Raw genomic sequence first — 26,098 nt, forward strand, 5'->3', positions numbered from 1 at the left:
TACTCCTGTTAGGTCCTATAAAATAATAATATTAGTAATCCGCCTAGAGACTGTAAAAGGAGGCACTGAATGGCATCCTTTTTCAAAGACACCTCTTCAGATTAAAACAAAAAGTCTGCAAAAAACTTGAACCAGTTATTCCTTTCACTTTTTCACAAATTAATCATTTCAGATATGAAGTACAGATGTCAATGACACTTCTTCAGTCTTCGGAGCTGCACCCCTCCCTCAGAGAATCACACTCACAAACAGAGCTTCATGGTGACATGACGGAGGCTCTGCCTAGCACAACAGTACCGGGGAAAAAAAGCTCACAGATGTTCTTCAAAAATACAAGCATCAATCACTTCAACTAAAGTCACAGCATGAGAATCCACAGCTAAGAATCAATTCTTCTATCTTTATACAGATACTCTGGATGCAAGTTTGCCCAGCAGAGGATCCCACCAAACGATGTGCATTGTAGGTTAGGAGGTTAGGGTGGAAAATAAAATATACTAAAAATTCCAGTAAACTTCTAAATCATACACAAGTTATGGAAATAGAACACAAGGTAGGCGGCCAATGCGAAATCTGTCAGTGATGAAACAAACACCCATAGCCAAGGGTTCTTCAAGACACAAGGTCATTGCCCACTAGGAACGTGGCACAAATTGGAGGTCAGTGTCACCGGACTCTGGAAGTCAACTTACCTTTTCACAGTCATCCAAGTTTCTAGGGAAAGGGGCTAAGCTGGTTTTCCTCTTTGGGTAGATTTTACCAAGTGAGTCAGAGAAGGCAGGCCCCTGGGCCTCTAGAGGAATCTGTTCTTCTAATCCAGTAGTTCCCAAATTTTAGGACAAAGCAGAAACCCCCAGGGGAGCTTATTTCTGATGCAGATAGACAGGACTCAGCCTCGTGTCCAGTTTATGAGTTGTCCCTGAAATGCTCCTTTTCAATAAGCTACTCGGCCAAGTACCGTGATCATGGGGATCCCTGGACTCCCAGTTTGAGAAACCTTGAAGGGATGCCCTTTATCCCCAGATTCTACTGATCCAGCAAAGGCTGGATCTTTGAACCTCAGTGGCTGGCAGGCAAGGGAAGCAATGTCTCCAGGGAAGAAGTGATCACAGTAGGGTTGGCAGGGAGAGCTCTCTGCAGGGGAAGAGAAAGGGAGGCCACACACCTGGTTTCACTTCACCGGCCTGCCCTTGACCCTGGGCCCAGCCACACCCCACCCTCCGACCACACTGGGACCCGAGGCGCCGGGCCCTGACGCCCACCCGGACGAGCACCTACCCAGCCTCCGTTGTCCTGAATCCAAGTGTGCAGGTGTCGGTTCAGGTACTCGGTCATCCACAGCGCGATGCTGTCCACGAGGGGCGACATCTCCCGGTTGACGCTCTCCACGCACATGACCCCGCCGAACTCGAAGAAGGCCACGATGCGCCCCCAGTTCACGCCGTCCCTGAAAAGCTCCTCCACCACCGTGGCGAAGCGTCCCCTCGCGGTGAAGGGCGTCAGGTGCAGCTGGCTGGACATCTCGGCGAAGTCGCGGCGGTAGCGCCGAGAGAAGTCGTCGCCGGCCTGGCGCAGGGTCAGGTGGACCACAGGTGGCACCGGGCTGGGCGCAGGCCCGGCGGCGGCGGCCGGGGGCGGCTGCGGGGAGGTCCTGGAGGGCGCGGGCGCGCGGCCCGGCTGGGAGGACAGGATGCCCAGCGCGGGGCCGGCCCCGGGGGGCGCGGCGCCCGCATCTCCCGCATCCCACTCGTAGCCCCGCTGCGACAGCTTATAGTGGATGTACTTCATCACGATCTCCCGGTTATCGTAGCTTGTTCCCCCCGCGTGCGCCATCCTTCCGCAGCGGAAGGGCAGCCGGGTCCCCACAGCACCTCTCGCCCCCCGCTGCCTGCCCCACGGCCCCGCAGGAGGGGTGAAGAGTTATAATCCAGCTATTTCATTGGATGTGCTTTGCATTCCTGGATGAGGGGGTGTCTTCAATCACGCGGAACACTTGATTCTGGTGTTTCTCTCTTGGCATGAGATGCAGGAAATTTTTATTTAAATTCCTTTCGGATCTTTATTTCATGAAGCACATTATTAATTACTGTTAATATCAGTCTACCTCCTCCGTGATGCTGAAAGGTTAAAAAAACTAATCAGTCAAAATCAGGTGCGTTTCCCTCTATACGCTGGTTGAAAGCAGGGCACACACACTACAAGTTACACGCTTAGAAGAATATATTAAACTGCCTGGAAATTAAACTTACTCCAAAGCACTTAAAGTAAAAATCGCAAAGGTTCCCATTGAAAGTTACATTAAACCAATTTCCTGTGCAAAGAACTTACTTGTATTTTTTAAGGACAGCATGATCCTCTGTCAAGTTTCCTTTTTTGTGAAAACAAATGAAAAGGCAAAAAGATTCCATCAATCTTCAGAACTCTCCAGTTAGAGCTGCTCTGAAAACTTCCAAATGAATCAGGAGTTGGGGGAGGGGGTGCAAAAAATTAGGAGAATTTCCAGTTTGATTCCCAGACTTCTTCATAGAAATGTCAATCCATAGGAATCCAAACCGGAGATCTCAAGAGCACGGGCAAACGGAAGGCAGCGGCGGCGGCGGATGAATTACCATTTCTCAGTCGGTATTTGCAGAAGTCCTGTGATTTTCCCCTTCTCGGCAATTTTCACGCGCGCACACACGCGCGGGCACACACATGGATCTGTATCCGCGGGGCCGCCTCACGCCTCCCCGGGGAGAGAACACCGGGCCGGGGCCGACGGGCGAGCCGGGGACGCGGGCGGGGATCCTCTCCGGATCAAACTCCGAACGGCCAATGCATTTTCCGAAGAACTGCCGATAGACGCAGGCTGGCCGCGCCGGCCCCGCGGTGCCGAGCGCCAGGAGCCCGCGCTGTGTGTGGTGCCGCGAGGGTGGGAGGCGGCGCTGGCGGGGGAGGGCTTGATTTTTTTTTCCCCCTCTTTTCCTAAAAAGGGATGACTGCTACGAAGTTCTCCCCCCCCCCCGGACCCCTCTTCCGCTGCACCCCACCGGCGCACCCCGCCTCCGGGCCGCGCACCCTCTCCCCGCCCCCGCGCCGCGCGCTCCGGCCGAGGACGCCGCCCGGGGGGGCCCGTCGCCCGCACCTTCGCGGCGGCGGGGGGACCGGGCGCGGGGCGGGGCGGCGGGAGGAAGGGGGCGGTGCGGGGGGCCCGGCCTCTGACTTCATTCTCCGCTCGAACCGCCCGGTTTCCTGTGCTTGCGTCACACGGTTCATTCAAAAAAAGAAGAAAGGACGGGCCCTCCCCGGAGCCGCCCCCCCGGCCGGGTTAAAGGCGCCGCGGCCGGCGCGGAGCGCGCGCCCCGCCGGGGGCTCGGCGGGCGGGAGCCGGGGGAATGGGGGGCCGGGACGCCCCGCCCGCTCCGCGCGCTCGGCCGGGGTCGGGGGGGGCGGGCGGCGTGGTGGGCGCGCCAGGGGCCTCCTCGGGCCTGCGGCGCCCGGGCGCGCGCTCGGGGTCTCCGGGGCCCGCGAGGGCCCGGGGGCGCCCGGGGATCCGCCCGCGGCGGGGGTCGGTTGCCGGGGGCAGAGGCGGGAGACACCGAGAAAACCGGCGCCGGGAGTCGCTTGGACCCTTTCTAGCCGCGGGCGCGCGCTTCGCGGGCGCGCGCGTCCGCACCCCGGGTGTCCACACTCGGCCGCTGCTGACCCCAAGCAGGGGGCTTCGGCGCCGGCCTCCCGAGAAGAGAGGCCACGCCGCGCGCGCCTCCGCGAGGGAAGCCCCGAGCCTCGCGTTTCCTTCCAGCTGCTTCCTGGCTGTCCACGCAGAGGGCGCGCTTCGGAGACCCCACCCGGGCCCAGGCTAGACGCGGCTCCCGGGCCCGCGGACGGACGGCCGGGGCGGCCGAGCGCTGTTCGGAGCGAGTGGTGGTGGAGGGCTCTGCGACCCCAGGGACTGCGGCCCGAGGGCTCCCCTGTCCATGGGATTCTCCGGGCAACAAGACTGTCCCTTCTCCAGGGCATTTCCCTGACTCAGGGATCGAACCCAGGTCTCCTGCATTGCAGGCAGGTTCTTTTTTTCCTTGCTCGCAACCATTTCGGCGCTGGGTTAGCAGCCGCGGGGGCAGTTTTAGGCCCTTAGCCCCACAGTCAGGGCCGGTGGGTTTCTAAAGGCTTCCGAGGTTGTCCAGCAGTCAGTTCTAGACGTCTGCACCTCCTCGAGTTATCTATACATACACCAACCTGTATATACACATATGTGTACACACTTTTAATATTTTTATACACATTCATACCTATACATTTTATATACGTAAACATTTTAAAAAATTCATCAGTACAAATGGCCCCCAGAAAAAAAACACAGAGGGCAGACAAGTTGCATGTGCTTATTTTTATTTCTAAAAGTCTTTGACAAAGTGCCAGGGGAAAAAATGTTTACTAATAGCATGGCGGCTTAGTTAATTGGGCTTCCCTGGCGGCTCAGATGGTAAAGAATCTGTCTGCAATTCAGGGAGACCAGGGTTCCATCCCTGGGTCAGGTACATCCCCTGGAAAAGGGAATGGTTACCCACTCCAGTATTCTTGCCTGGAGAATTTCATGGACAGAGGAGCCTAGCGGGCTACAGTCCATGGGGTTGCCAAGAGTCGCACACACGCAATGGAGTGAGTAACACCCGATAAGGCTCAAGTAAGACTTAAGGGCAGCCTCGTTTGCTGTGGTCTTAGAAATAGAAGGGTTGAGTACTGCGGGGTATGCACATGCGTTCTCACACTGTATTTGGTCTCCTTCCTAGACTAAAATCAACACGTTCATTCTTTGGTAAAATAAGCACGGGAAATTATTTTCATCTGTTCATTTATCAAAGCCAGTCAGCCGACATGCCAGCCCACCTCTGGCCTGTAGGCATGCGTACCTGGTGCAAACGTCTCATCCAGGCAAGGAGTAAAAGAAGATGGTCGTTCCTGCTTCCAGCTGCTGGACCATCGCCTCTTTTCTCCACGGCAGTGATGGTGAGGCATGGTGGCCTGGGGATCTGTTTTCACAGAAACAGAGGAAAGCCAAGCTGAGGCCACCCATCCTGGGGTAGGGGTCTTCTCAGAACTTGCCTTAACTCCTGAAGTTACTTAGGAGGAACTGAAAGCCTCAGTGCTTGCAACCCAGCATGTGAGCGAGGAAGCGAGAGGCCAGAGCTGGAACCAAGGCTGTCCTTCTGCTCGGGGCCGGGGGGGGGGTGGGGGTGGGGGGACGACCAGAAGGATGCAGAGCCCATTCCGAGTGAAGGGAAGCCTTCCTTCTCTCCTTTACTCCACAGATTCTTCCACACTTAAGTGGCACCTTGATAATCCAACATTCTCAGGACAGGTCTGCATTAATCTTGACTAAGGCTAAATATTCCCTGGGAATGTTCTGGGTAATCCTTCAATCAAGACAGTGAAACCACTCCTCCATTCAGATTGCATGCTTATCAGATTCCACCAGAAGTGTCACGGCAAGCATTCCTCAGAAGTGTGTGAATGAACTGAGTTGGTGACCTGGTTGGAGGGGCACCGATCTGAGTCAGGAGTCCTAGGTACAAACCTAGAGACCTTCCAATAACCTTCCAAATGTAGGCCGTGGGATTTCACTTGCCAAGACGTCTTCCACTTTTAAGAGCCGATGGTTGGTCCTTTTCCCAGCTTTGCTGGCTGGGTTCAGCGGTGGGTGGTACCAGGGAGAGAAAAGGACAAGACGCAGGGAATGGAGATCATACCCAGTGTCTCAAAGGCCTTTGCTTCCCTTCTTTATTCTCCGATCTGCCAAACAAAAAGGGTTTTATTGCCAGTTTTCGCCACCTACTGGTTGATATTTAACAGTATCATTCAGAAAGTTCTCTTCATCACCAATATTGTTCAGTTACCAAGTCGTGGCTGACTCTTTGCCACCCCATGGACTGTGGCACACCAGGCTTCCCAGTCCTTCACTATCTCCTGGAGTTTGTTCAAACTCATGTCCATTAAATAGCATGCTGCTGCTGGCTGCTGCTGCTAAGTCGACTCAGTTGTGTCCGACTCTGTGTGACCCCATAGATGGCAGCCCACCAGGCTCCCCCGTCCCTGGGATTCTCCAGGCAAGAACACTGGCGTGGGTTGCCATTTCCTTCTCCAATTAAATAGCATAGGTGCTGTCTAACCATCTCATCCTCTGTCACCCTCTTCTCCTCGGGCCCTCAATCTTTCCCGGCATCAGCATTTTTCCAGTGAGTTGCCTCTTTGCATTAGGTAGCCAAAGTATTGGAGCTTCAGCTTCAGTATCAATCTTTCCAGTGAATATTCAGGGTTGATTTCCTTTAGGACTGATTGGTTTGATCTCCTTGCAGTCCAAGGGACTCTCAAGAGTCTTCTCTAGCACCACAATTCGAAAACATCAATTCTTCGGCACTCAGCCTTCTTTACAATCCAACTCTCACATCCATACATAACTACTGGAAAAAACATAGCTTTGACTACATGGACCTTTGTCAGCAAACTGATGTCTCTGCTCTATAACATTCTGTCTAGGTTTGTCATGGCTTTCGTTCCAGGGAGCAAGTGTCTTTTAATTTTGTGGCTGAAGTCACCATCCACAGTGATTTTGGAGCCCAAGAAAATAAAATGTCACTTTTTTCATTTCCCCCCCGTCTATTCACCACCAATATAAATGTTCCCAAAGTTTATGAAACCCCAAAGGACATTATTCTAATCTAAACATACTAATATTTAATATAGGTATGTATCAAATTCTTCCAAACTATTAAAATTTTTATTTAAAGAAAGGATAGAAAGATAGTGCTAACCGAGTGGGAATTGACAATAGGTGAGATGAAAGAGTTAAAAATATGAAACATGACCCCAAACCAGTTAGGCAAACAAGTGCAAATAAACCCATAAACAAAATGAACTAAGGAGAATAAAAACAAGCAGAGCCTGCATAAAATAAAAATGAACTGCTTAAAAACCTTCTCACAGGCATAGATAAGCAATCCAAAACACTGATTTCCAATATCAAGTATTTCTACATTGTTTCCAACTTTACTGAGATATAATTGACACAGTATCTTATACATTATAAAGACTTAGGCTACACAGTGCCATGTGCTTTAAGATGGTTTGCATACTTTGTGGCAAACACTGCATGATGATGTTGTTATAATACTAATTCCACATTAGTTAGTATAGTAACAGTAATAGCTTTCCTGACTCATTTACACTCCAGAGTCCCTCTTCTGTACATGCCTGTCCTCATAAGGAACCTCTTTTACAGGATCTAAACCAACAAGCCCTGATGTAGCCAGGAAACCCACCTGGCTAACTTTTAGTGGGTCCTAAAGCTCAATAAATGTTTGGAATAATTAAAAAACAACTTTTGAAACCAGGCAGTGAAGTGCAGGTAAATCATTGTATTGTGCAAATTCAGCCAGCAAATGTTTACAAAGGAAAGCACAGTAAATTCACTCAAGGCAATTTTTTCCTTTCAGATTAATGACTCGGCACTTAAAGTGAATAAACTGAGATTAGGAACTTCTACTTTTCAAATGCTTACTCCTCTTGTTGGATTAACATGCAACACCATAGTACTGAGAACAGGCAAAGAACTTATATTCTTATGTGCAATAACTAATGTTATCCTCTATGCTCTTTACTCGTTGTCGGACTAGATCTGCACGCACAGGGGCTCTCTCCAGCTGTGGAGGGCAGGGGATCTCTCTAGTTTTGGGGAACGGGGGCTCTCTCTAGCTGTGGAGATCGGGGCGTCCCACTGCAGCAGCTCCTCTTGCTGTGGGCACGGGCTCCAGGCGCACTGCAGCCCCCGCTCTGGGGCACTGTGGCTCAGGCACCTGGGTTTAGTTGCCTCAGGGCACGCGAGATCCTCCTGGAGCAGGGATCGAACCGGTGTCCCCTGCACTGGCAGGCAGATTTTTAACCCCTGGACCACCAGGCAAGCCCCCTCTTAGGCTCTTTAGCACAAGACACAGTATCTCCTGGACATGAACTGCTGATGAACACGTTTAGAAAAAGCAAAGTTGGTGCATTTGATGTCTGGGCTGCAGTAACAAAGGACCACTGACCGGGTGACTTAGAGCAGAAATCTATTCTCCCCCAGTTTTGGCAGCTCAGAGTCCCAAATCAAGGGGTCAGTAGGGCCACACGCCCTCTGAAGGCTCTAGGGAAAGATCTTTCCTACCTCTTCCTAGCTTTCGTTGGAGGCTGGCAATCCTTGGCTTGCAACTGCATTACTTCTATCTGTGCCACTGTCTTCCCGTGGTGTTCTCCCAGGTTCTCTGTTTTCACCTATTTTTATGAGGTCACCAGTCATACTGGAGAGGACACTCACCTTAATTTGGTTATATCTGTGAGGACCCCATTCCCAGGAAGGTCGCATCCACAGGTTCTGAGAATGAGGACATCAGCATCTTTTAAGGACACACAAGTCAACCCATAACAATACGTATCTAACTTTTTCCCCCAAACTAATGAGGAATGTTTATTCCAAAGCTCAAGGGCTCAGGAACCCCGAAATTTCAGAGAGCCATGATCTTTCCAAAATCCAGCCATTCTGTTTGCGCTCAGAATTCTTCAGAGGTCGAAGCCTCATTTCCTCCACGTGGGGTGATGTGGCCCAAGCCTGCTCCCACCCGCTGCCCCGAGGCCCCCCATCCTCCGCTCGCCCTCTCCTGGAGCTGCATGATGCTGTGGGCTCTCTGGGAGACGCCAGGGTCTCTCCCACTTTCTCCGTGCACATACGCTCGTCTCCCTGAAAGGAACCCAGCCTTCTTGTGGCAAATTCATATTTGTTCCTCAAGGCTGCTCTCAACCACCTCCTCCCATGTGAACTTCCCCGCCTGTCCTGGGCAGTCTGGGATTCCACTCACGCCGCTAACAGGTTTCACGCGGCGGCCGGGAGGCTCCGAGTCAGGAAACCCGTTTGGACCCAGGCTTCATGGCTGTGCCGCTGTGCCCTGGTTGTTCCTGGACCTCCGTGCGTGTGCCCTCATCAGAACCCGGGGATGGGGTGCCACTGCAGGGCCAGCGCATGGGCTAAGTGCTTCAGACAGCAAGCGCTCACAACAGGGACTGGCACAGGTTACATCTTCCAGCGCTAGTTATGATGCCTTAGTCATAGCTGTTGTCGGATCACCATGTAATTTCTTTTTTTTTTTTTTGCAGTGCTACGCAGCACTGTGGGGCCTTAGCTCCCCAATCAGGATTGAACCTGCACCCCTTACATCAGAAGCGTGGAGTCTTAACCACGGGAGCACCAGGGAAATCCCACCATGTAATTCCTGACATGCGTTCCCCCTCCCCCAGATTATAAACTATTTGAGGGCAGGGCCCATATTTTCCTTTGTACATTCCCAGCCTAGAATAGAGCTTGGCATTCAAATGATGGTGGCATAACGTTCAGAAGCCTGAAGAAAGGAATGAGGATCAGTTCCTCTTTCTCCAGGAAGACTGATCGGAGCCTTCAGAGGGATGAAGAAGCAAGCAGGGGAACGCACCAGAAACGGAATCCTCACGGGGAGGGGACAGACTGTTTACACCCAGTACTGTTTACATCAGTGCCTGGATACCAAGCTCCTCATAGGCATTCGATAAATACAGGCCGAATGAGAGAAAATGGGGTGTATAAAATCAAGAGTGTGACAGAAGTCAAGAAATAATTTCCTTTTTAAACATCCAAACATAAAAATCACAGAGGTGATATCCTATGCCATTTACGTATACAAGTTGCTCAAACTGAAAGAAAGGTTCAATTTGCCAATCAAGCCATCCAAGGCATCTCTTCTCAATGTGACCACAATTTTTCTATTTAAGGACCAAGAAATATTAAGGCGTGTTCTTTCCCATCTCTCTCTTCTATGCCCTTCAGAGTCTAGAAGATATTTCCTTGTTGGAATATGAAGCCTTAAAGCATAGAAAATCAATCTGTGTATGAAACATAATTACCTAAGAAATTTTCTTAAATTCCATATTTCTTCTTTTTACTCATATACCCCACACTGGAGTCACACAAATCCAGAACATACTTGAAACAAGGGCCAAAACATCTACTGTGAAAATAATACTTCCTAAAAAACGATAAAAATTAAGCCTTGTCAAGTGTTTAAGATGCAAAGTTAGGATAATATCATGGAAGGGACTGGTGTTTTGCTTAAATGTGTCTTTAAAAATGCACATTTCTAAGAAATTTTCAAATCTGTAAAGCATGTTCCCCATTTATTTTTTGTCATGATTCAGAAATACAAGATATGAAAATTAGGTTACAATTCTGCCACATAAGCTTCTAAAGTAGCAAACACAGGTTCTATTATATATCAAAATAGTCATATGCACTCTTATCAGTTTAAAAATGCCTTTAGAGTTGTCACCTCAAGCAAGTGTAAAATATAATAGCTAGTCTCTCCTCTTCAAAATACCAAATCTGCCATCACTGCTCTGAATTAAATAAGATTTAGTCCAGAATATGGAAGGTTATGGTTAGTAGGTAATTTTCAACACTGAGTCACTAAGAAGTTAAGGAAATGAGAAAGATACAAACATTTTAGGTCAAAAAGTATGAATAGCTTAAGTGTCCTCAAGGGAGTTAAGACATGTTTGAATTGGAATATGATATAATAAAATTAAATCTGTTGATACAATTCATTTTTAAAAAATTATTATGGGACTACCTTCTTCTGAAAAGACAAAGACATACAATTCTTTGAATCAAAGCAACTATTATCAAAAAGGTTTTGTCATTTAATATTAGAAACGGACTCTCAAATTTTTACTTCCAAGAATCAACAAAAAATGATCCAAACAGAGGCCCACCCATAATGAAACAAATATAATTTCATCTAAAGGGGCCATCAATAACAGCATTTTTAATTTCTTCTCTTTTCAAATGTGAGAGTTAAATTTTTAAATATACAGAAAAGATCAACTCTCTTGACTTTGTTTTAGCAAAAATAAATGAGAATTTTTATACATTTTTCAATGATAAAGGGTCCTTGAACATACTTTGCAATTTCAATGGCTGAATAATGTTAAACATTAAAATAAATATACTCACAAATACATTATAATAAAATAGTACAACCCAACCCAGCAGAGGCAGGCACATCAGACCTGAAACTCACATAATAAGCTATTGTTGGTCACATACACAGAACCCACCTTTCAACAGAATTATGATTAAACTTCTTCTGCCACAAGTAAGACTTGTCCACTTCTGGGCACAATAGAAAGTGCTGAATCAATGTGATCCTTAAAAAAAAAGCCAATAGTTTCCCTAACAATCTGCAGTCTGACTCAGTCTTTCTCTTCTTTCCGAGCAAAAAAGAAATCAGTATAATAAAAGGTTTAACAAGAATTGAGCCAAAAAAAGATAAAAAATAGAATTTGCCTTGTAATAGTTTCATGATTTAGATGAAGCCAGGTCACTGTGTGATGCTCCTGAAGTGTCTACAATCCCCCATCCAAAGAAAATTTCTTTTTTTTTTTTTACACTTTGAAAAGGTAATATGGGGTCTACACTGGATATTATAAAAACATCTCCACAGAGTCTGGGGCAATCCCTGTCATCAAAACCGTTGGTATTTCTTCAGACGAGTGAACAGCCCATGGCATGACATAAATAAAAACTACAGGAACCTCAAGTCGGGTTTTGCCGTCAAGTAGATTATGGCACCAAGTGTAGAAAGAAGGAAAGGAACACCTCCGTTTTCAAACCTTTCTGTTCACAAAGCTGTAGACCTTCGCCGCCTCCGACAAAGAGGTGCCGTGTTTCCAGGAATCTCACGCTGTAGTTCCCCGCTGCTATGACTTCTGCGAAAGCGTTGCTTCAGCTGCAGAATCTGCTCTCACGCTTGAGTTTCATCCTGGGTGGGGATATCTCCCCGTCGTGGATCGGGGGCTCTTAGATCTGTTCGCGTAGTAGGTGACCTGGAATGACTGAACTCTCTCTGAGGATACCTTGAGAAATGGATACTGAAATAACTACTGAAATAGTTAGTTTAATTAAAGAATGCACCATCTTGGACTAGGCTTTAATATAGACCATCAGTAGAAGATACCCACATTCAAGAAACACTTACGAGAAAAGAATAAAATTGAGAAACACCCAGCTTTTACTTTGTATCTGTTTTCTGTGAATGAGGAAAATATAGTCATTACTCCCTTTTAGAAGCGCCCAATATGACTCAACAGAATTTGCAAATGATGGCTCCTGAAGGCTGAAAGATTCATGAAAACTTTATGGGTTCAATCAACCCCCACAGACTGCAATGAAGTCATCCCAAGCAACTTATATATTAAATAATCATTTCTTCTGTCTCTGTCAGTGTTTGAACACGTGCCGTTCTTGTGTCTTTTAAAAAGACACTGGATAAAAGCCGTTAAACATCTTACTTTGTAAAAATTAAGTCATTTGAAAGTCAAGAGTTCAAAAACTCAAGAGCAGAAAAGCTTTGTCATAGTGTTCAGGTCTTTAATCTCTTGTATAGCTGCTGTTTTTGAACAAGAGTAAAAAAAAATTCCTTCTTCCAAAGCAGTGGTCTTTTCTCACTAAAAGGAACTGGAATGTGGAGATGCATAAACTCACAGTGTGTGCGACAGGGTGGGGCCGGTACAAGGACGGTGCCGCCCTAGAGTCTCAGGTCGAAGACGCATCCGCTGACGAGCGGCTCGCGGGCTGAGACTCCCCCGGCCCTCGCTGCAGAACTCTGCCCGTGGACGGTGGCCCGGTGTCCGGAGAGGAACAGCGTGTCCAGGCCTCCGCTGTGCCAGCGATGGCTGGGCTTTCTTAACACGCGGCATGGAGATGTTCTCAAGGTCAGAGGGGAAGTAACGGAAAGAACAGGGCGATCGTTTTATTTCAGGAACAAGCATCTTTGATGCTGGCCGCCCTTGTCGTCCTACAGTTTCTTCCTTAACGAGTAAAACTGAGGCTGCTGCCAACGCCCACACTGCCGCAGGAGCCCCTCCAACACCGGCAGAAAGCGGGAGGGGGGCACAGTTTCTGTCTTATTTTATAAGGAGGTGGTCTGCGAAAGTATTGCTTCAGCTGCATATTAAAATGACTATACACCTTGGCCAGATGGAATCCACCTCTGCAGTGCAAGCAAGGTTCAACACAAACATGGATCGGTGTAAGGCACCACATGAACACAACGAAGGGGGAGACCCACACGGCCGTCTCAGGGAAAACCCCAAACTGAAATATGCTGTCAGCGTGTTTTTTTTTGTTGTTTTTTTGCTGTGCCACATGGCATGTGGGATCCTAGCTCCCCACCAGGGATCAAACCTGTGCCCCTGCATTAGAAGGGCAGAGTCTTAACCGCTGGAGCAGCAAACTCCCCCTTCGGTCTTTCGTAAAAGCTACATATATGCTACAAGGAGACAAAGGTCACACTTCCTAACTTTTTCATTTGTTTTAATAAATTCACTAATTAATTTAAAAAGTCAAGGAAGAAACTGGTGTCTCTCTTTCCTTTTTTTATAAAAATATTATAGCAGTCTAAGCAAAATTGGAAAGGAAGACATGGGAAGAATAAGAAACTACAATGGAATGGGTGAGCTTCGGGTCATTATGGCTACTGAAGAAACTGTAAACTTTTAAGCTGCTAAGGTTTTACTTCTCTTCAGAAAATATTTCAGGAGGCTGCCTTTCTCCATGAATGAAAGATGAGAAGTGCCCTAAGCATTCAAGTCTAAAGAAGACAAAAAAAAAATCATTATTTTTTCCTACTGGAAAATATTTATCTCCTCCGTTCCTCTGTATGGTCCTCTCCCATCCCCCATGTAGTTTTATGGGATCAAAGAGAAAGAAACCACAAGGGACCACCAGCATCAGAATGAGTCAGGGACATTATTATGTATTCAGACCCCAAGGCAATGTGTAAAATGCATCTGGAATAAAACACACCAAGTTAAAAAAGAGAACAAGAGAAAAAGAAAAGGTCCCAGAAACCCATTTCTGGACATGATTTCTAACGGGAAAAAATAGAATAGAGGAAACATTTCAATGATCATTCCGGAATCCTGCTGACATGCTATGAGTTCCCTTACCATCACCTCTCCACCTGGGAGAATCAAGTGGTCTCCTCCGTATTTGCATAGTATTAATAATAGTCTGGAGCTGAACGGCGATCCCCTTGCTTGCAGCCAGGTTTCTGAAGATCACTGGTCCAATCTCACAGGTTAGAAAGCAAGACGTAAGTGTCTGCAAGCCCAAAACTGTGTCCCACTTAGCAGCAAGCTGGTAAATTATTCAGACAGTCTTTTTCCAAGGGGTAAGAATTAGGCAGTTTTGTCTATAGTTTCCGATTTCGCCTTCTGCATCATGCAGCGACGAACAATACTGTCGAAACTTCCAAGGTAAAACAACGCGATCGTGCGGAAGAGGCCCATGGTGACGACCTGCGAGACAGACAGACCCGTGAGCTCACACGACAGGACAGCACGTGCATCTGTTTCACGGGATTTTCGGGTACGTCTCTGATACGTAGTCCCCAAGACGTATCTTCCGATCTGCTCCAAGGATAAGGATGTATGATGAAAACTTTGTAAGCACCAGCAGAACACAGAGAACAAAAGCTGTCTGGCTCTGAGCCACTGGACAGCACCGGGCCTGTCAGACCACAGGTAATGACAAAATAGTTGTCCAGTTATTAAAAATACATGCAAATTACACAAAGACCAAAACAGAGATTCTTAGTAGTCTTAGGATTCTCCGAGCTAGGGAAGATCCAAAGAAGCATCTCAAATATCCAAACTACAATCAAGGCTTCTTGGTTTAAGGTTTATGTACTGATCGTAAAAGGCAGACCCTGTGCCAGGCGCTGAGAATGACCAGTGCCAGCCGTCACCAGCTCACTCCAGACCTGGGCAGACAACCAACTCAAAAAAGAGCAATTACTGTCTCAGATTAAGAAGGCAATTAACCATACCCATTAATTTTCGCCCTTTCCACTAAGGGACTCTCACTGTAACACTTATAAATGCAACTTTTAAAAGGCAGGAAACTATAAAGAGAAACATTTTCAAAGATACAAAGCATCAAAAAATTTGCCTCCCAGGAATTCCCAGGTCATCCAGTGGTTAGGACTCCAGGCTTTCACTGCTGAGGGCCTGGGTTCAATCCCTGGTCTGGAACAAAAATCCCACAAACCATGCAGAAATACCACAAAAAAACCGCCTCCCAAGCGGCACCCCTTTATCAGGAAGCTACCAGAAGAGGGAAGCAGCCAAAGAGAAGGGCCTCGACAGAGAAAGGCAACATCCTATGATACAAGGAAGCAGGGGACCCGATGCTGACAAGAGGCGGAGGGTCCCCGGGGTGACCGCGAAGCGGGGCCAGGGTCATCTAAGTGCCAGACTCGAGGACGCAGCCAGTCCTGACAGCAGGTCAGAAGGCTCCGTGAGGAATTCCTTCCAGAAGGTGAAACTGACAGAGTATCTGATATTTCTAAGAGGAGATGAACACAATCATTATGAACAATACCTAGTAAAAGGCCAGCTAACCTTTTGTTTCAGGGAAAGATAAAAAAGACTATACAAGAAAGGAGAATGGGTTGTGTGTATTACATAGTTCAGCTGTGAATAGTGTTGAAATAGCCCTAATGATGGTTATCTCAGTACAGATCTAACCAAAATCACAGTATCACTAAAAAGGGAGGGTAAACGTGGGGGGGGGGGGGTGTGAGCAAGGAGAGCAGGGTCAGAAAGAAGAGCTCCATGTGCACCCTTCAGCAGGATATCAACCTGATCCAGAACCAAGAAATCAGCTGGACGCCTCCATGGAGTGTCCGCTCCAGAGATAAGAAGGTCAAGGTCAGAAGGTCCGGCTGAAAGGGCAGCCCGACTGCTTCTGAGAAGAGTGAATGGGTATACGGGATGAGGGTCTGCTGTTTTTCATATCAAGTCTCAAAAACGACCTGATTCTGTCAAGTAGGCAGAAGGATAATTTTGAAAATAGTAAAAACCAAAGGGAAGCTGGAAAAGGCAAACTCTGGAGACAGTGAAAACATCAGTGGTTGCCAGGATTCCAGAAGCAGGTGGACCCAGGGGAATATTCAGAGCTTCCAGGCGGTCCTGGCGGTAAAGAGCCCACCTACCAAGGCAGGAGATGTAAGAGACGCGGGTTCAGTCCCTGGGTCAGGAGGCCCCAGAGGACAGCATGGCAACCCCCTCCAGTCTCGCCAGGACAATCCCGTGGCAGAGGAGCCTGCCGGGCCACAGTCCACGGGGCCACAAACAGTCGATCATGACTGAAGTGACTCAGCATGCACAGGGCGATATTCAGGGCGGTGGATTATCTGTCGGACACTTTAATGCTGGATATGGGTCACTCTGTAATCATCAGAACCCACAGGATGGATAAATGACAGATGGATGACGCCATGAATAAATCCCAGGGCAAACTGTGACATCGGGCGGTAAGAACGTTTCAATACTAGCTCATCAGTTGTAACAGAGAGCCACACCAACACGCAAGACGCTGCCAACAGCAAACACTGGGGGGAGTGGAGAGCAGGCCTGTGGGAACTCACGGGCTTCTGCTCACATTCTCTATGAGCACCTACAAGACATCTAGCGACTGCTCTCTTCTGTTGCTATTGGCCCGACGACGAGGCGCGCGGGGCCTCGGTGCCCTGAGCGGGGCTTGCATCTGCACGCTCTGCGGCGACGGCGTGGACTCAACCCCTGGGCCCCCCGGGGGTTCCGAGGATCTGAGAGAAGCAGAGGGAGAAGACAAGCCTCTCCCCACCCGATTCGTCGGGACTTTCCGGGGTGGACGAGGCTGACCACACAGCCTTCTGTCATACACCGCCCCCATCACCCCTCCGTCACCCGCGCTCAGTCCTTCCAGAGCGATCCCTCTGTGAAAACCCTCACCTCGCTGCCCGGCTCTCTCTCAGCGGTCTCCTCAGTCTCTCCCACCAGACCGCAAGCCGCCTGGTGTCCAGAGGCTGCTGCCTTGCCGCTGATGTGCCAACAGCAGACCCGGCAGCAGGCTCATCAATGAGCAGTTAATTCTTATGTCTCTTCTGGATGAACTGTAATTTCCGTGAGGGCAGGGACTGCATCGCACCCTTCACTTACCTCCCTGAGCTTCTGGGGTCTGACTCACTGGGAAGTTTCTGGTCTAATATCCTGGGACTTTCAGGCAATACCACCTCTAACCCCTAGAGATTTCTCAGGCTTCCCAAGTGGTGCTAGTGGTAAAGAACCTGCCTCCCAGTGCAGGAGACTTAAGAGACTGCAGGTTCGAACCCTGGGTGGGGAAGATCCCCTGGAGAAGGAAATGGCAACCCACTTCAGTATTATTGCCTGGAGAATCCCATGGACAATCCCAGGGGAGCCTGGCTGGCTACGGTCCATAGGGTTGCAGAGTCGCATATGACTGAAGCAACTTATCACACACACACCCCCTAAAGACAGAGACTTCCATTTTTCAAACCCAGAAGATGAAGCGTCCTCAGAGGAAAACCAGACTAACACCCTAATAGCAGAGCAGGTGCCTTCTCTCTGCACCTGCAGCGCCACGGGGGAGACTTCTTCCCAGTGTAAAGTCCTCACGTTACATCTTTAACCTGGCTTCCTGGCGGCTCAGATGGTAAAGGATCTGCTGCCAACTCAGGACACTTGGGTTCCATCGTGGGTCAGGAAGATCCCCGAGGGGAGCGCACGGTGACCCACTCCAGTGTTCTTGGAGAAGCCCACGGACAAAGGGACTCGGTGGGCTGTGACTTGGTGACTAAACAACTTAAAAATATTTCCTATTTACTTCTCCCTGGTAGAGGAAGAAAAAAGCTGATACTTCAGTAACAGCTCTTCACATCCTCAGATGTGAAGGCTGTCTTCCTTCAGCCTTTGCCCACTGAGGTTCAGTGAGAGGCCCAGCTGTCTGTCTGTCTGGACAGACGGACGTCTGTCTTGAGGCCCCGGCACGGCTCACCTGCTGGAGCCCTTCCGTGATGGATGTCACCGGAGCCATTCCGCAGGTCAGCGACGAGAGCATGTACCCGTCAGAGCCGATGGAACTGCTGAAATTCCCTTGCTGAAACAGGAAGAAAGGAAAGAGGCAGTGGCAGCATCATGGAAAGGAACCAGCTCAGCCCGTCAGAAGCGAGGACGTGTGTCCATTCATGTCGGGGGAGGAGCGGCCACAGGCACGCGCGTGAGCCCAGGGGTGAACACAGCCCTGGCAGACAGGCTGGGGCGGCTGGACGGACGCGTCTCAACGCGTGGGCCACGGACCCTGCGTGTCGGGAGACTCTCCCCGAAGAGAAAACCACAGCCATGCCAACGCTGAGACGGGAATCGCCTTTTCTCACCCCGTGACACGTGCACAGATGGAAATGCTGCTGTCTGGTTAGCACGGGCCACGGTGGTGGCGCCTCCCACTGTCCCAAACGCTTACAATGATCAGGAAACACGGGAAGAAAACAAGTTGTTCAAATCTCAAAAAAAATGTTAAAGGTCAGTTTTGCTTAAAACTGCACTTGTTAAGCAGTAAAATGAATTGTTTTGTTCAGTCTCAACCCTGGAGGACGTTTTCTTTCCTGAAATTTTTTTTAATTGGAGTGTAATTGTAAACGCTTCACACTGGTGCGTTTACTTCTGTACAGACATGTGCCTCAGTCACAAGTGTGCGCATACCCTCTCCACTGGGTCTCCCCCACTTTTAGGTCCCCACAGAAAACTAAGTCAGAAAAACAAGTATCGCACAATAACGCATATATGTGGGATCTAGAAAAATGGTGCAGATGAACTTATTTGCAGAGCAGAAATAGAGACACAGACGTATAGACGACCACAGGAGAAAGGAGGGCTGGGACCAGCTGGGATGCCACGACTGACCTAAGCACCCCACTATGTGTAAAACCAACGACGGAGCGCCGCTGGGACCGCACGGGAAGCCGCGGCCACTCGGGGACACGCCTTCGCACTATCCTGCAGGACGAGGAAGCGCACGGGCCGCCCTCGCCAGCGGAAGGGGACGCACGCCTCCCAGCGGGGCCCTGCTCCCACCGTGCAGGGGAGGAAGGGCCCCGCTGCGCCCGCAGGCCGTTTCTACAGCAAGAACCACGACTGACAATCTGCGGTCATTCAGACGGGGGACTTGGAAGGTTCCTAGCAGAAAATGAATGAAACGACTGTCGATTCAAGGAAAACTGGCAGCTTCGGGAGCCCGTGTGCAAATCTGAGCCAGAACTGGGGAAGACGTGTGTCTGCCGTTTTGAGGCTGTCAGTTTCTCAGTCACAGAAAGACTTCTATCATAGAATCAGCAGTGATATGAATGCATGCAATGTTTTTGGGTAACTCAGGGAATCCACATTTTCCCAAGGACGAATACATAATGTTAAAAAATCATGAAGGAGCACAAAGCAGCGCAAGGCATACTGATGCGCTGTCATGAAGCAGAGAACAAGAGGCTCATTGCTTGAATTTCCAATTTCATATTGCAACTGACCTTTAAGAAACTACTATACATCTAGTTTAGCTTTTATTTAAAAAAAAAAAAAAAAAAGGAATGTCCACAATCATCTGAAAAGCGTAGAGCCTCCCTTCCTTTTCCAGCCACCGTCTGCTGTGCCGGCCTCACTTTGCACCCTGCACGCAGAAGGGCACGACAGACGGAGTGCGGGGGCCGCCGCTCTCCTCCAACACAGACATCAGAGAGGCTGGTGGGATGGAAGACAATGCCACCCTGCCCCCGAAGTTTTGACTTGAAAAATAACTTTTTGTTATAAAAATGTTACAGTAAAATACACTGAATTTATCATTGTCATTTTATTTTTCCCCAATTATTTTTACTAGTTGAAAGCTAATTACTTTACAATATTGTAGTGTTTTTTGCCATACATTGACATGAATCAGCCATGGATTTACATGTATTCCCTGTCCTGAACCCCCCCCCCCACCTCCCTCCCCATCCCATCCCTCTGGTATTGTCATTTTAAATGAATAAATAAATCCTTTTAAAATGACACAGTTTCACTTTCTGATGTAGCAAATATTGATAAGGATAAGCCATGGAACCAAAAGTTCTCTGGGGTCGTGGACAAGTTTAGGGTGGAAAGTGCTCAAGAGACGAAAAAAGCGTGAGAACCTCCAGATTAAAGGAATCCTGCCAAAATACAAAGAGCTGCTTCGAATCATTAAAAACATGGAGTGTGTTTGCTTTGACTTCAGATAAGCAGGAAAAACAAAGTCCGCCCAATCCACTGGTGCCATCTTCCTACGCCTTTGAACACAATCAGGGCAAAGTCCTTCCCACGTCCGCAGATGTTTTAATAGCCTTCAAGACTTCCTGTAGTCTGCTGGGTTTGGCCTAAACAAGCAACGGACGTTCCTTCAAGGCCAAGGTCCAGCCAGCCAACACCTCTCGTTCCAATTGTCCCCAAGTTTCCTAAATCCAACATGGGCCTAAGGATGACATGCATGTTTACATGTCCCCTGAGCATGTATATTTTTCTGCATGTGGGTTAACAGGAATGCTGCCAAAAAGCTTGTGGCCCATACATCGTCCTACAGAACAGCACCTGGTTTCGAGAAAGACCATTTGGACTCTGAATAAACTCTAGAACGTGAAAGGGCACCAGCCAAGCTGACAGGACAATGGCTGAGGGGGTCAGCAGCACTTTCTCGTTAGTAAACATTTGGGAAAACGATACTGGGAAGTAGGAAAGGGAAACGAAAATCCTTAAACCAGTGTGGCAGCAAGACACCTAAAATAATCTAGAATTGAAAATACTGTGGCAGAGAAGGAAGATGACAACACGCCAAACACAGTCTATAGTGCAAACCGTTTACATATCACAGGTAAATCTCGTTTTCCTTTCAAAGAACTAAGGTTCTCAGACTGATTAACCTGCTCCTAAGATTAAGAAATACAGCTATGGGACTTCCCTGGTGGTCCAGTGGTTAAGAATCCGCCTGCCAATGCAGGGGACACGGGTTCGATCCCTGGTCCGGGAAGATCCCACATGCCACAGAGCAACTAAGCCTGTGTGCCAACAACTGCTGAGCCCAGATTCCAGAGCCGGGAGCCACAGCGACAGGAGCCGGGGCGCCTGGAGCATCCACGCTCCTCAGCAGAGAAGCCTCCGCGGGGAGCAGCCTCTGCAGCGCGAGGAAGACAAGCCTCCGCTCGCCACAGCCAGAGAAAGCCCACACAAAGAGGAGCCCCCACTCGCCAGAGCCAGAGAAAGCCCACACGCACCAGCAGAGACCCAGCGCGACCAAAAGGTTAAATTAAAAAAAAGATATATAACTAGTTTCCAGAACTCATTAACTAACATAGAATTAACCAGGGAAGAAAAGAACAGTCTATGATATCAGATATGATGAATTTATGTGTACACACACACAAAATGCTAGTAATTTTATACTTTGAAATAAACCCTGAGACAAATACCTTTTTGGAAATACAGTACTGTAACAATTAACAAAGGAACAAGGGTTTTACTTACTATGGCGTCTTTAACAATTTGTTTGGCCACTTGTTCTGGTTTGCAGACCGATGTGGTCTCTGAAATAAGACGTGTCTCTAAAGGCTAAAAAGGTGAAAAAAAATAGACATTATCAATACCCACTGCATTAAAAAGTAAATAATTTTGACAGTCCTCCTCCCCTAATTTATACATAATTCTAGTTTTCTATCTTAGAACAGATTCCTAACTTTAGAACTAAGTCCATCTGGATTCCAGATCAGTTTCTACCTGGTTACTGTGTAAAATTTAGCCCCTGAGCTCCCCAGTTACTCTCTGTGGATGCGAGTCCTGATTTCAGTGAGAAACGTCAGAGCTTCATTTAAAATATGGAAGAAAAAAAAGAAAAGACCCTGCCTTGTCTTTTTATTTGTAAATCTTTGGAGCAACATGCAACCCATGTGCTCAAAAATTCTTTAGAAGGGAGTTTCAGTTAGAAGTTTCAAAACTTAAGCCTTAAATGGTATGAAATGATAAATTTTATTTACCATGTGGGCTTGAAAAAATAAAATAAAAACCAGAACTTATTTCCTTAAGATAGAAAAGCGTAGAGCTCATAGAAGTCAAGTGTTTCTTGATGAACCTGAATTAAGAGAAAAGTGCTCTTGGAGGTGCCACCACTCCCCCAGGTCCCCGGGGCGGGACCAGCTGCGGCCAGACCCGCCGGCAGGCGTCCAAGCACGGTGCGCCCCTACAGGACTCACGGAGCAAGGCTGAACGGCATCTACCCACAGAAGTCCGCCCCATGTTCTAGCGCAGGAAAAACAAAAACCGTTTAACATCGGAGGCAGATCTTCCCAGAGAAATCACCACCTGTTGTCAGCTCTGGCTTCTACCTAAAAGACCACTTATCAAATGCTGCAAATCTGCTTAGCAGATTTCCCTTATTCTAAAACAGGGCATTCAGGTTAAATTTATTTCTTTGAAATAGTAGTCATTTTAAGAAGCAGAGTCAAAAAGAAATGAATAGGGGGAAAAGCTTCTAAACCATAGACATCTTTCTGAAAATTACAGCCCATGGAGCTTCAGGGCTGGTTTTTATGTGGTGCAGATTCACACTTAGTGAGAATCACTACAAAAGAGAAGAAAACCAATCAACACCAAGTTCAAAGGGGGGAGTTCTGACTGATTCCTTCTTCCCCACTTTGCTCAGAGTGCCTATTCTGTGTCAAGGCAGGGTCCCGTGAACAAAGCACAGAGCCTGCTTTGGGCTCGGGATGACTGACAGGCATTGTATTGAAGTCCAGAGGCGAGAAAACGCCGTGGAGGATAAGAGCCGGCGGAGGATGGTGAGCATCCCGTGAGGGGACGCTGAGACGCAGGAAGTCAGGGGCGTCCTTTCCAGGGTGACGGCTGCACAGAGGCGAAAAGAAACACAGGGGGAAGGTCCACTCGAACACCCAGAGAGAGGGCGAGAGCGCAGCCCACGCGCAGGATTGGCCAGCAGGCTCAGGGGGCGGACGCAGCTCCGGGCGGCTGAGGCCGAGAAAACGAGTGGCCGGGGTCTAGATGGGGACCTAAACGGCTCGAGGCCCCTGGCTTCTACTCCCAGCAAGCTGGGAGCCTGGGGAGCCGCACGCTGCAGAATGCTATTACCACCACCATGTGGAATTTAATTCTAGCTTCAAATGAAATAAAATTAGACATTCCGCGTCTCGGTCCCACTAGTGGCACGGCAAGCGTTTAACAGCCACAATGTGACTGCATTACAGAGCTACAGACATGGATCATTCCCACCATTCTAGAACATTCTATCAGACCATGCTGCACAAGGGTTTTTGGTCTTTTGTGGTTTTGTTTTTGTTAAGTTTTGTTTTTTGGCTTTTTACTCACAAGAGGGGTATGAACAGGGGAGTGACAAGAGCTGACTTGTCCTTTAAAAGGATCACTAGCTATACTATGAAAAAGACTCTAGGGGGTAAGAACTAGGAGCAGGCAGACCAAGTTGAAGGCCATTAGAGCAGTTTGGGAGAAAATATCGGTGACTCACACTGCTGGGATAGTAGTGACATGTGCAGTTTAAAGAAGTCCGACTGGGGCTAGGTCCTGAGAGCAGAGCCCAGTGTGGAGGCATCACGGCTGGCTGCAGGGTTTCCAGCCTGAGCCGCTGAGAGAATGCTGGGCACCAGAAACGAGATGGTAAATAGCAAGGGGGAGTGAGAGGGAACTGAAAGTGCTGTTTTTGAAATGTTACGTATGAGGCACCCATTAGACCTCCAGGTAGAGACAATGGATCAGCAACCACTGGAGTCCTTAAATGAAATTAAGTCCAGAGGAGAAAATATTATCATTAAAGAGTATTATGTGTCACGCTAAGTCACTAAGTCATGTCGGAGCCCACCAGGCTCCTCTGTCCATGGAATTCTTCCCCACTCAGGGACTGAACCCACGTCTCTTTAAGTCTCCTGCATTGGTAGGCCAGTTCTTACCACAAGCGTCATCTGGGAAGCCAAGGTCTATTACTTGTTAGTTAAAAATACAAGCTGTATTCTCCATCAGAAAGAAAACACCTTATTCGTTAAATCAAGCCTGAAGATTCTTAGCAAAAATGGCCTCTGAAAACAGGGTCACACCAGGACTTTCCTCCTGGTCCAGTGGTTAGGACTCAACACTTCCACTGCAGGGGCCTGGGTTCAATCCCTAGTTTGGGAACTAAGATTCCCACAAGCTGTGTGGCACTGCCAAAAAAACCCCAAAGAAAACAGGGCTACAGCCTCCAAGATTTCAGATGAAAGTTCCAGAAAGTTCTGAGGCCTCTTGCAAGCACGTAAGTTGAAAGCAGCTCAATCTTCTGACGAAAATGCCTGAAAGCTGAAGGGTGGAAAGACAGAAAACAGGGAAAAGGGGTTTCCAACGTTCGAGCCTAGAAATGGGGCCAGGAACCATACTGACCTTGGTCTGGTTTTCTTTTGCAAACCCGGGGGTGTCTGTGTCTGGTGGGTAGGCAACTGTGACATACACATTGTAAGGCTTCACCTGCAGTTCAGAGACAACATTGGGCCCTTTAGTAAAACGATACAATTTTGCATCCTCCCTCATCAACCCACACTGGCTACCAGGCAGACCGTCTACACGGAGCCCTGATCTTCTCCAGAGGCGGTGAAACCAACGGTGATTCTGTAAGAGGAGCGGTGTGTGCGTGCGCATTTGTGTCTGACTCCTTGTGACCCCACGGGCTGTAGCCCGCCAGGCTCCTCTGTCCATGGGATTCTCCAGGCAAGAAGATTGGAGTGCTTGCCATTTCCTCCCCCAGGGAATCTTACCCACTCAGGGGTCAAACCTGTGTCTCTTTCGTCTCCTGCATTGTAGGAGGGTTCTTTACCCGCTGAGACACCAGAGAAGTCCCTACCACTGGCTGAATCAGGAAACTCTTGGCCCTGAAGATCATTCAGAAATAAAGTTAAAGAGCTCACCTGAGCCTCTATTCCAGAAAACAGTGGGCCCTGAACTACAGAGGTTCATTCGCCTCCTTCTAGGGTTCTTTTGCCCCCACTGACCAGGGCCTGGAAGCTGCCTGAGGACAGCAGATAGTGCTTAAAGGAAGCCCACTCGTCCCCCGACCCCCAACCCGACCCCTCAGCACGGCGGCCACGGCCACGGGCAAGTCTGTCCCTTGGCCATCCGGCTGCAAAGCTGCTCTCCACAGTGCTTCCCAAACTACCACTCTGCTAGTTTCACCTACGATACAGGTTGAGACCATTCAAACCCCTGCCCTCTGCCCCAGACCCAGGTGGAGAGTCTGCAGGTCCAGGAGTTCCCAGCACCAGGGAGGGCTCAGGGCTCACTTCTTCAGCCAACAGGGTGCTCCACGGGGGTCCCCCCAGGTCAGACCAGGACAACCTCACCCGCATCTAAACATGGAAACTCCTTCCCAGCTCCCCTTCCAGCACCCCTGCCCGAACTGCACCAGGATCGCAGGCTTGGTTCCCTCTCTGCTGGGTGTCCCCCCCGAACCTCTCCACTCCAAACACATCGCCGACGCCCAAGGTCGCGCTGCCCCCCGGCTGGGATGCGGCCCCCACAGACCCCTGCTGCACACCCGTGGCTCAGTGCCGCCAAGGGGGTGATTCAAACCTGCAGAACCTCGGCTCCAACTCTGCTTGCCGCCGGCTCACTGCCGAGTCCCATGGGAACGCCGAGGGGACTCGGACAGCTGGCCCTGGGGGGGCCCCCGCGCATCTCGCGGGGGCTGACAGGTGAGTCACACGACACCTCGGAGCACTCTGGGGCCCTGTCTGACACCTGGCCTCTCTCCCCCTGCCTCCCTCCGTGAAGCACGGCCCTGGAGCCCGAGGAAGGACCTGCAGGGGCGGGGAGCCGAGCCGCTCAGCCTGGGAGGGGCACCAGCAGGGGACAAGGTCCCCAGTGGCGGGGCTCCGGACACCCAGGCATGAGGCGCACTTGCTCAGCGTCGCGGGGCGGGCAGCCTCAAGGCCCAGTTCATAACAGCTCTGGACTCGGGCCAGGCAGGGAGGCTGATGAGCAAGCAATTTCTCTTCCACTCGTTTTTATGATAGCGATTTTAGAAAGTGTCTCCCACGGCCTTGCCCTCTGCTGTGCACAGACTGGAGAAGAACATGACTGCCATCAAAAAAAAAGTCAGTATGCGGGAATCAGACAGCCT

The 26,098-nt window shown here is 49.1% G+C and overlaps 2 protein-coding genes and 1 long non-coding RNA gene across 11 annotated transcripts in view; 1 reads left to right on the forward strand and 2 right to left on the reverse strand.

Annotated features, from left to right (window-relative positions):
- The window catches only part of BCL2 (BCL2 apoptosis regulator), a 192,428-nt gene extending 189,125 nt beyond the window's left edge, over positions 1–3,303 (reverse strand). The window contains exons 1-2 of one of the 5 annotated variants that reach the window (XM_070464491.1): positions 2,329–3,303; positions 1,279–2,117 (exon numbers count right to left, since the gene is read on the reverse strand). In XM_070464491.1, coding sequence (XP_070320592.1) covers positions 1,279–1,833 — 555 coding nt within the window. In that variant the 5' untranslated portion in view covers positions 1,834–2,117; positions 2,329–3,303. Of the gene's footprint in view, positions 1–1,278 lie in introns of all 5 variants that reach the window. The other 4 variants (XM_020905607.2, XM_070464493.1, XM_070464490.1 and 1 more) reach the window with 4 other exon arrangements.
- Positions 3,230–10,533, forward strand: LOC139034122 (uncharacterized). 2 transcript variants are annotated; one of them, XR_011486567.1, is made up of 4 exons: positions 3,230–4,045; positions 4,494–4,666; positions 4,773–5,062; positions 9,163–10,533. It is a non-coding gene; the product is annotated as an uncharacterized lncRNA (long non-coding RNA). The 2 variants fall into 2 exon arrangements; XR_011486566.1 differs by having other exon boundaries at positions 3,231–4,666.
- Positions 10,196–26,098, reverse strand: part of KDSR (3-ketodihydrosphingosine reductase) — a 38,197-nt gene continuing 22,294 nt past the window's right edge. For 2 of the 4 annotated variants that reach the window (XM_070464487.1, XM_070464486.1), the window contains 4 exons: positions 24,367–24,450; positions 21,457–21,540; positions 17,936–18,037; positions 10,196–14,394 (listed from right to left, as the gene is read on the reverse strand). In XM_070464487.1, the coding sequence (XP_070320588.1) occupies positions 14,275–14,394; positions 17,936–18,037; positions 21,457–21,540; positions 24,367–24,450 (390 nt within the window). In that variant the 3' untranslated portion in view covers positions 10,196–14,274. The remainder of the gene's footprint in view (positions 14,395–17,935; positions 18,038–21,456; positions 21,541–24,366; positions 24,451–26,098) is intronic. The other 2 variants (XM_070464488.1, XM_070464489.1) reach the window with 2 other exon arrangements.

This window comes from Odocoileus virginianus, unplaced genomic scaffold, assembly GCF_023699985.2.
Source record: "Odocoileus virginianus isolate 20LAN1187 ecotype Illinois unplaced genomic scaffold, Ovbor_1.2 Unplaced_Contig_26, whole genome shotgun sequence".
NCBI classification, from domain to species: domain Eukaryota; kingdom Metazoa; phylum Chordata; class Mammalia; order Artiodactyla; family Cervidae; genus Odocoileus; species Odocoileus virginianus.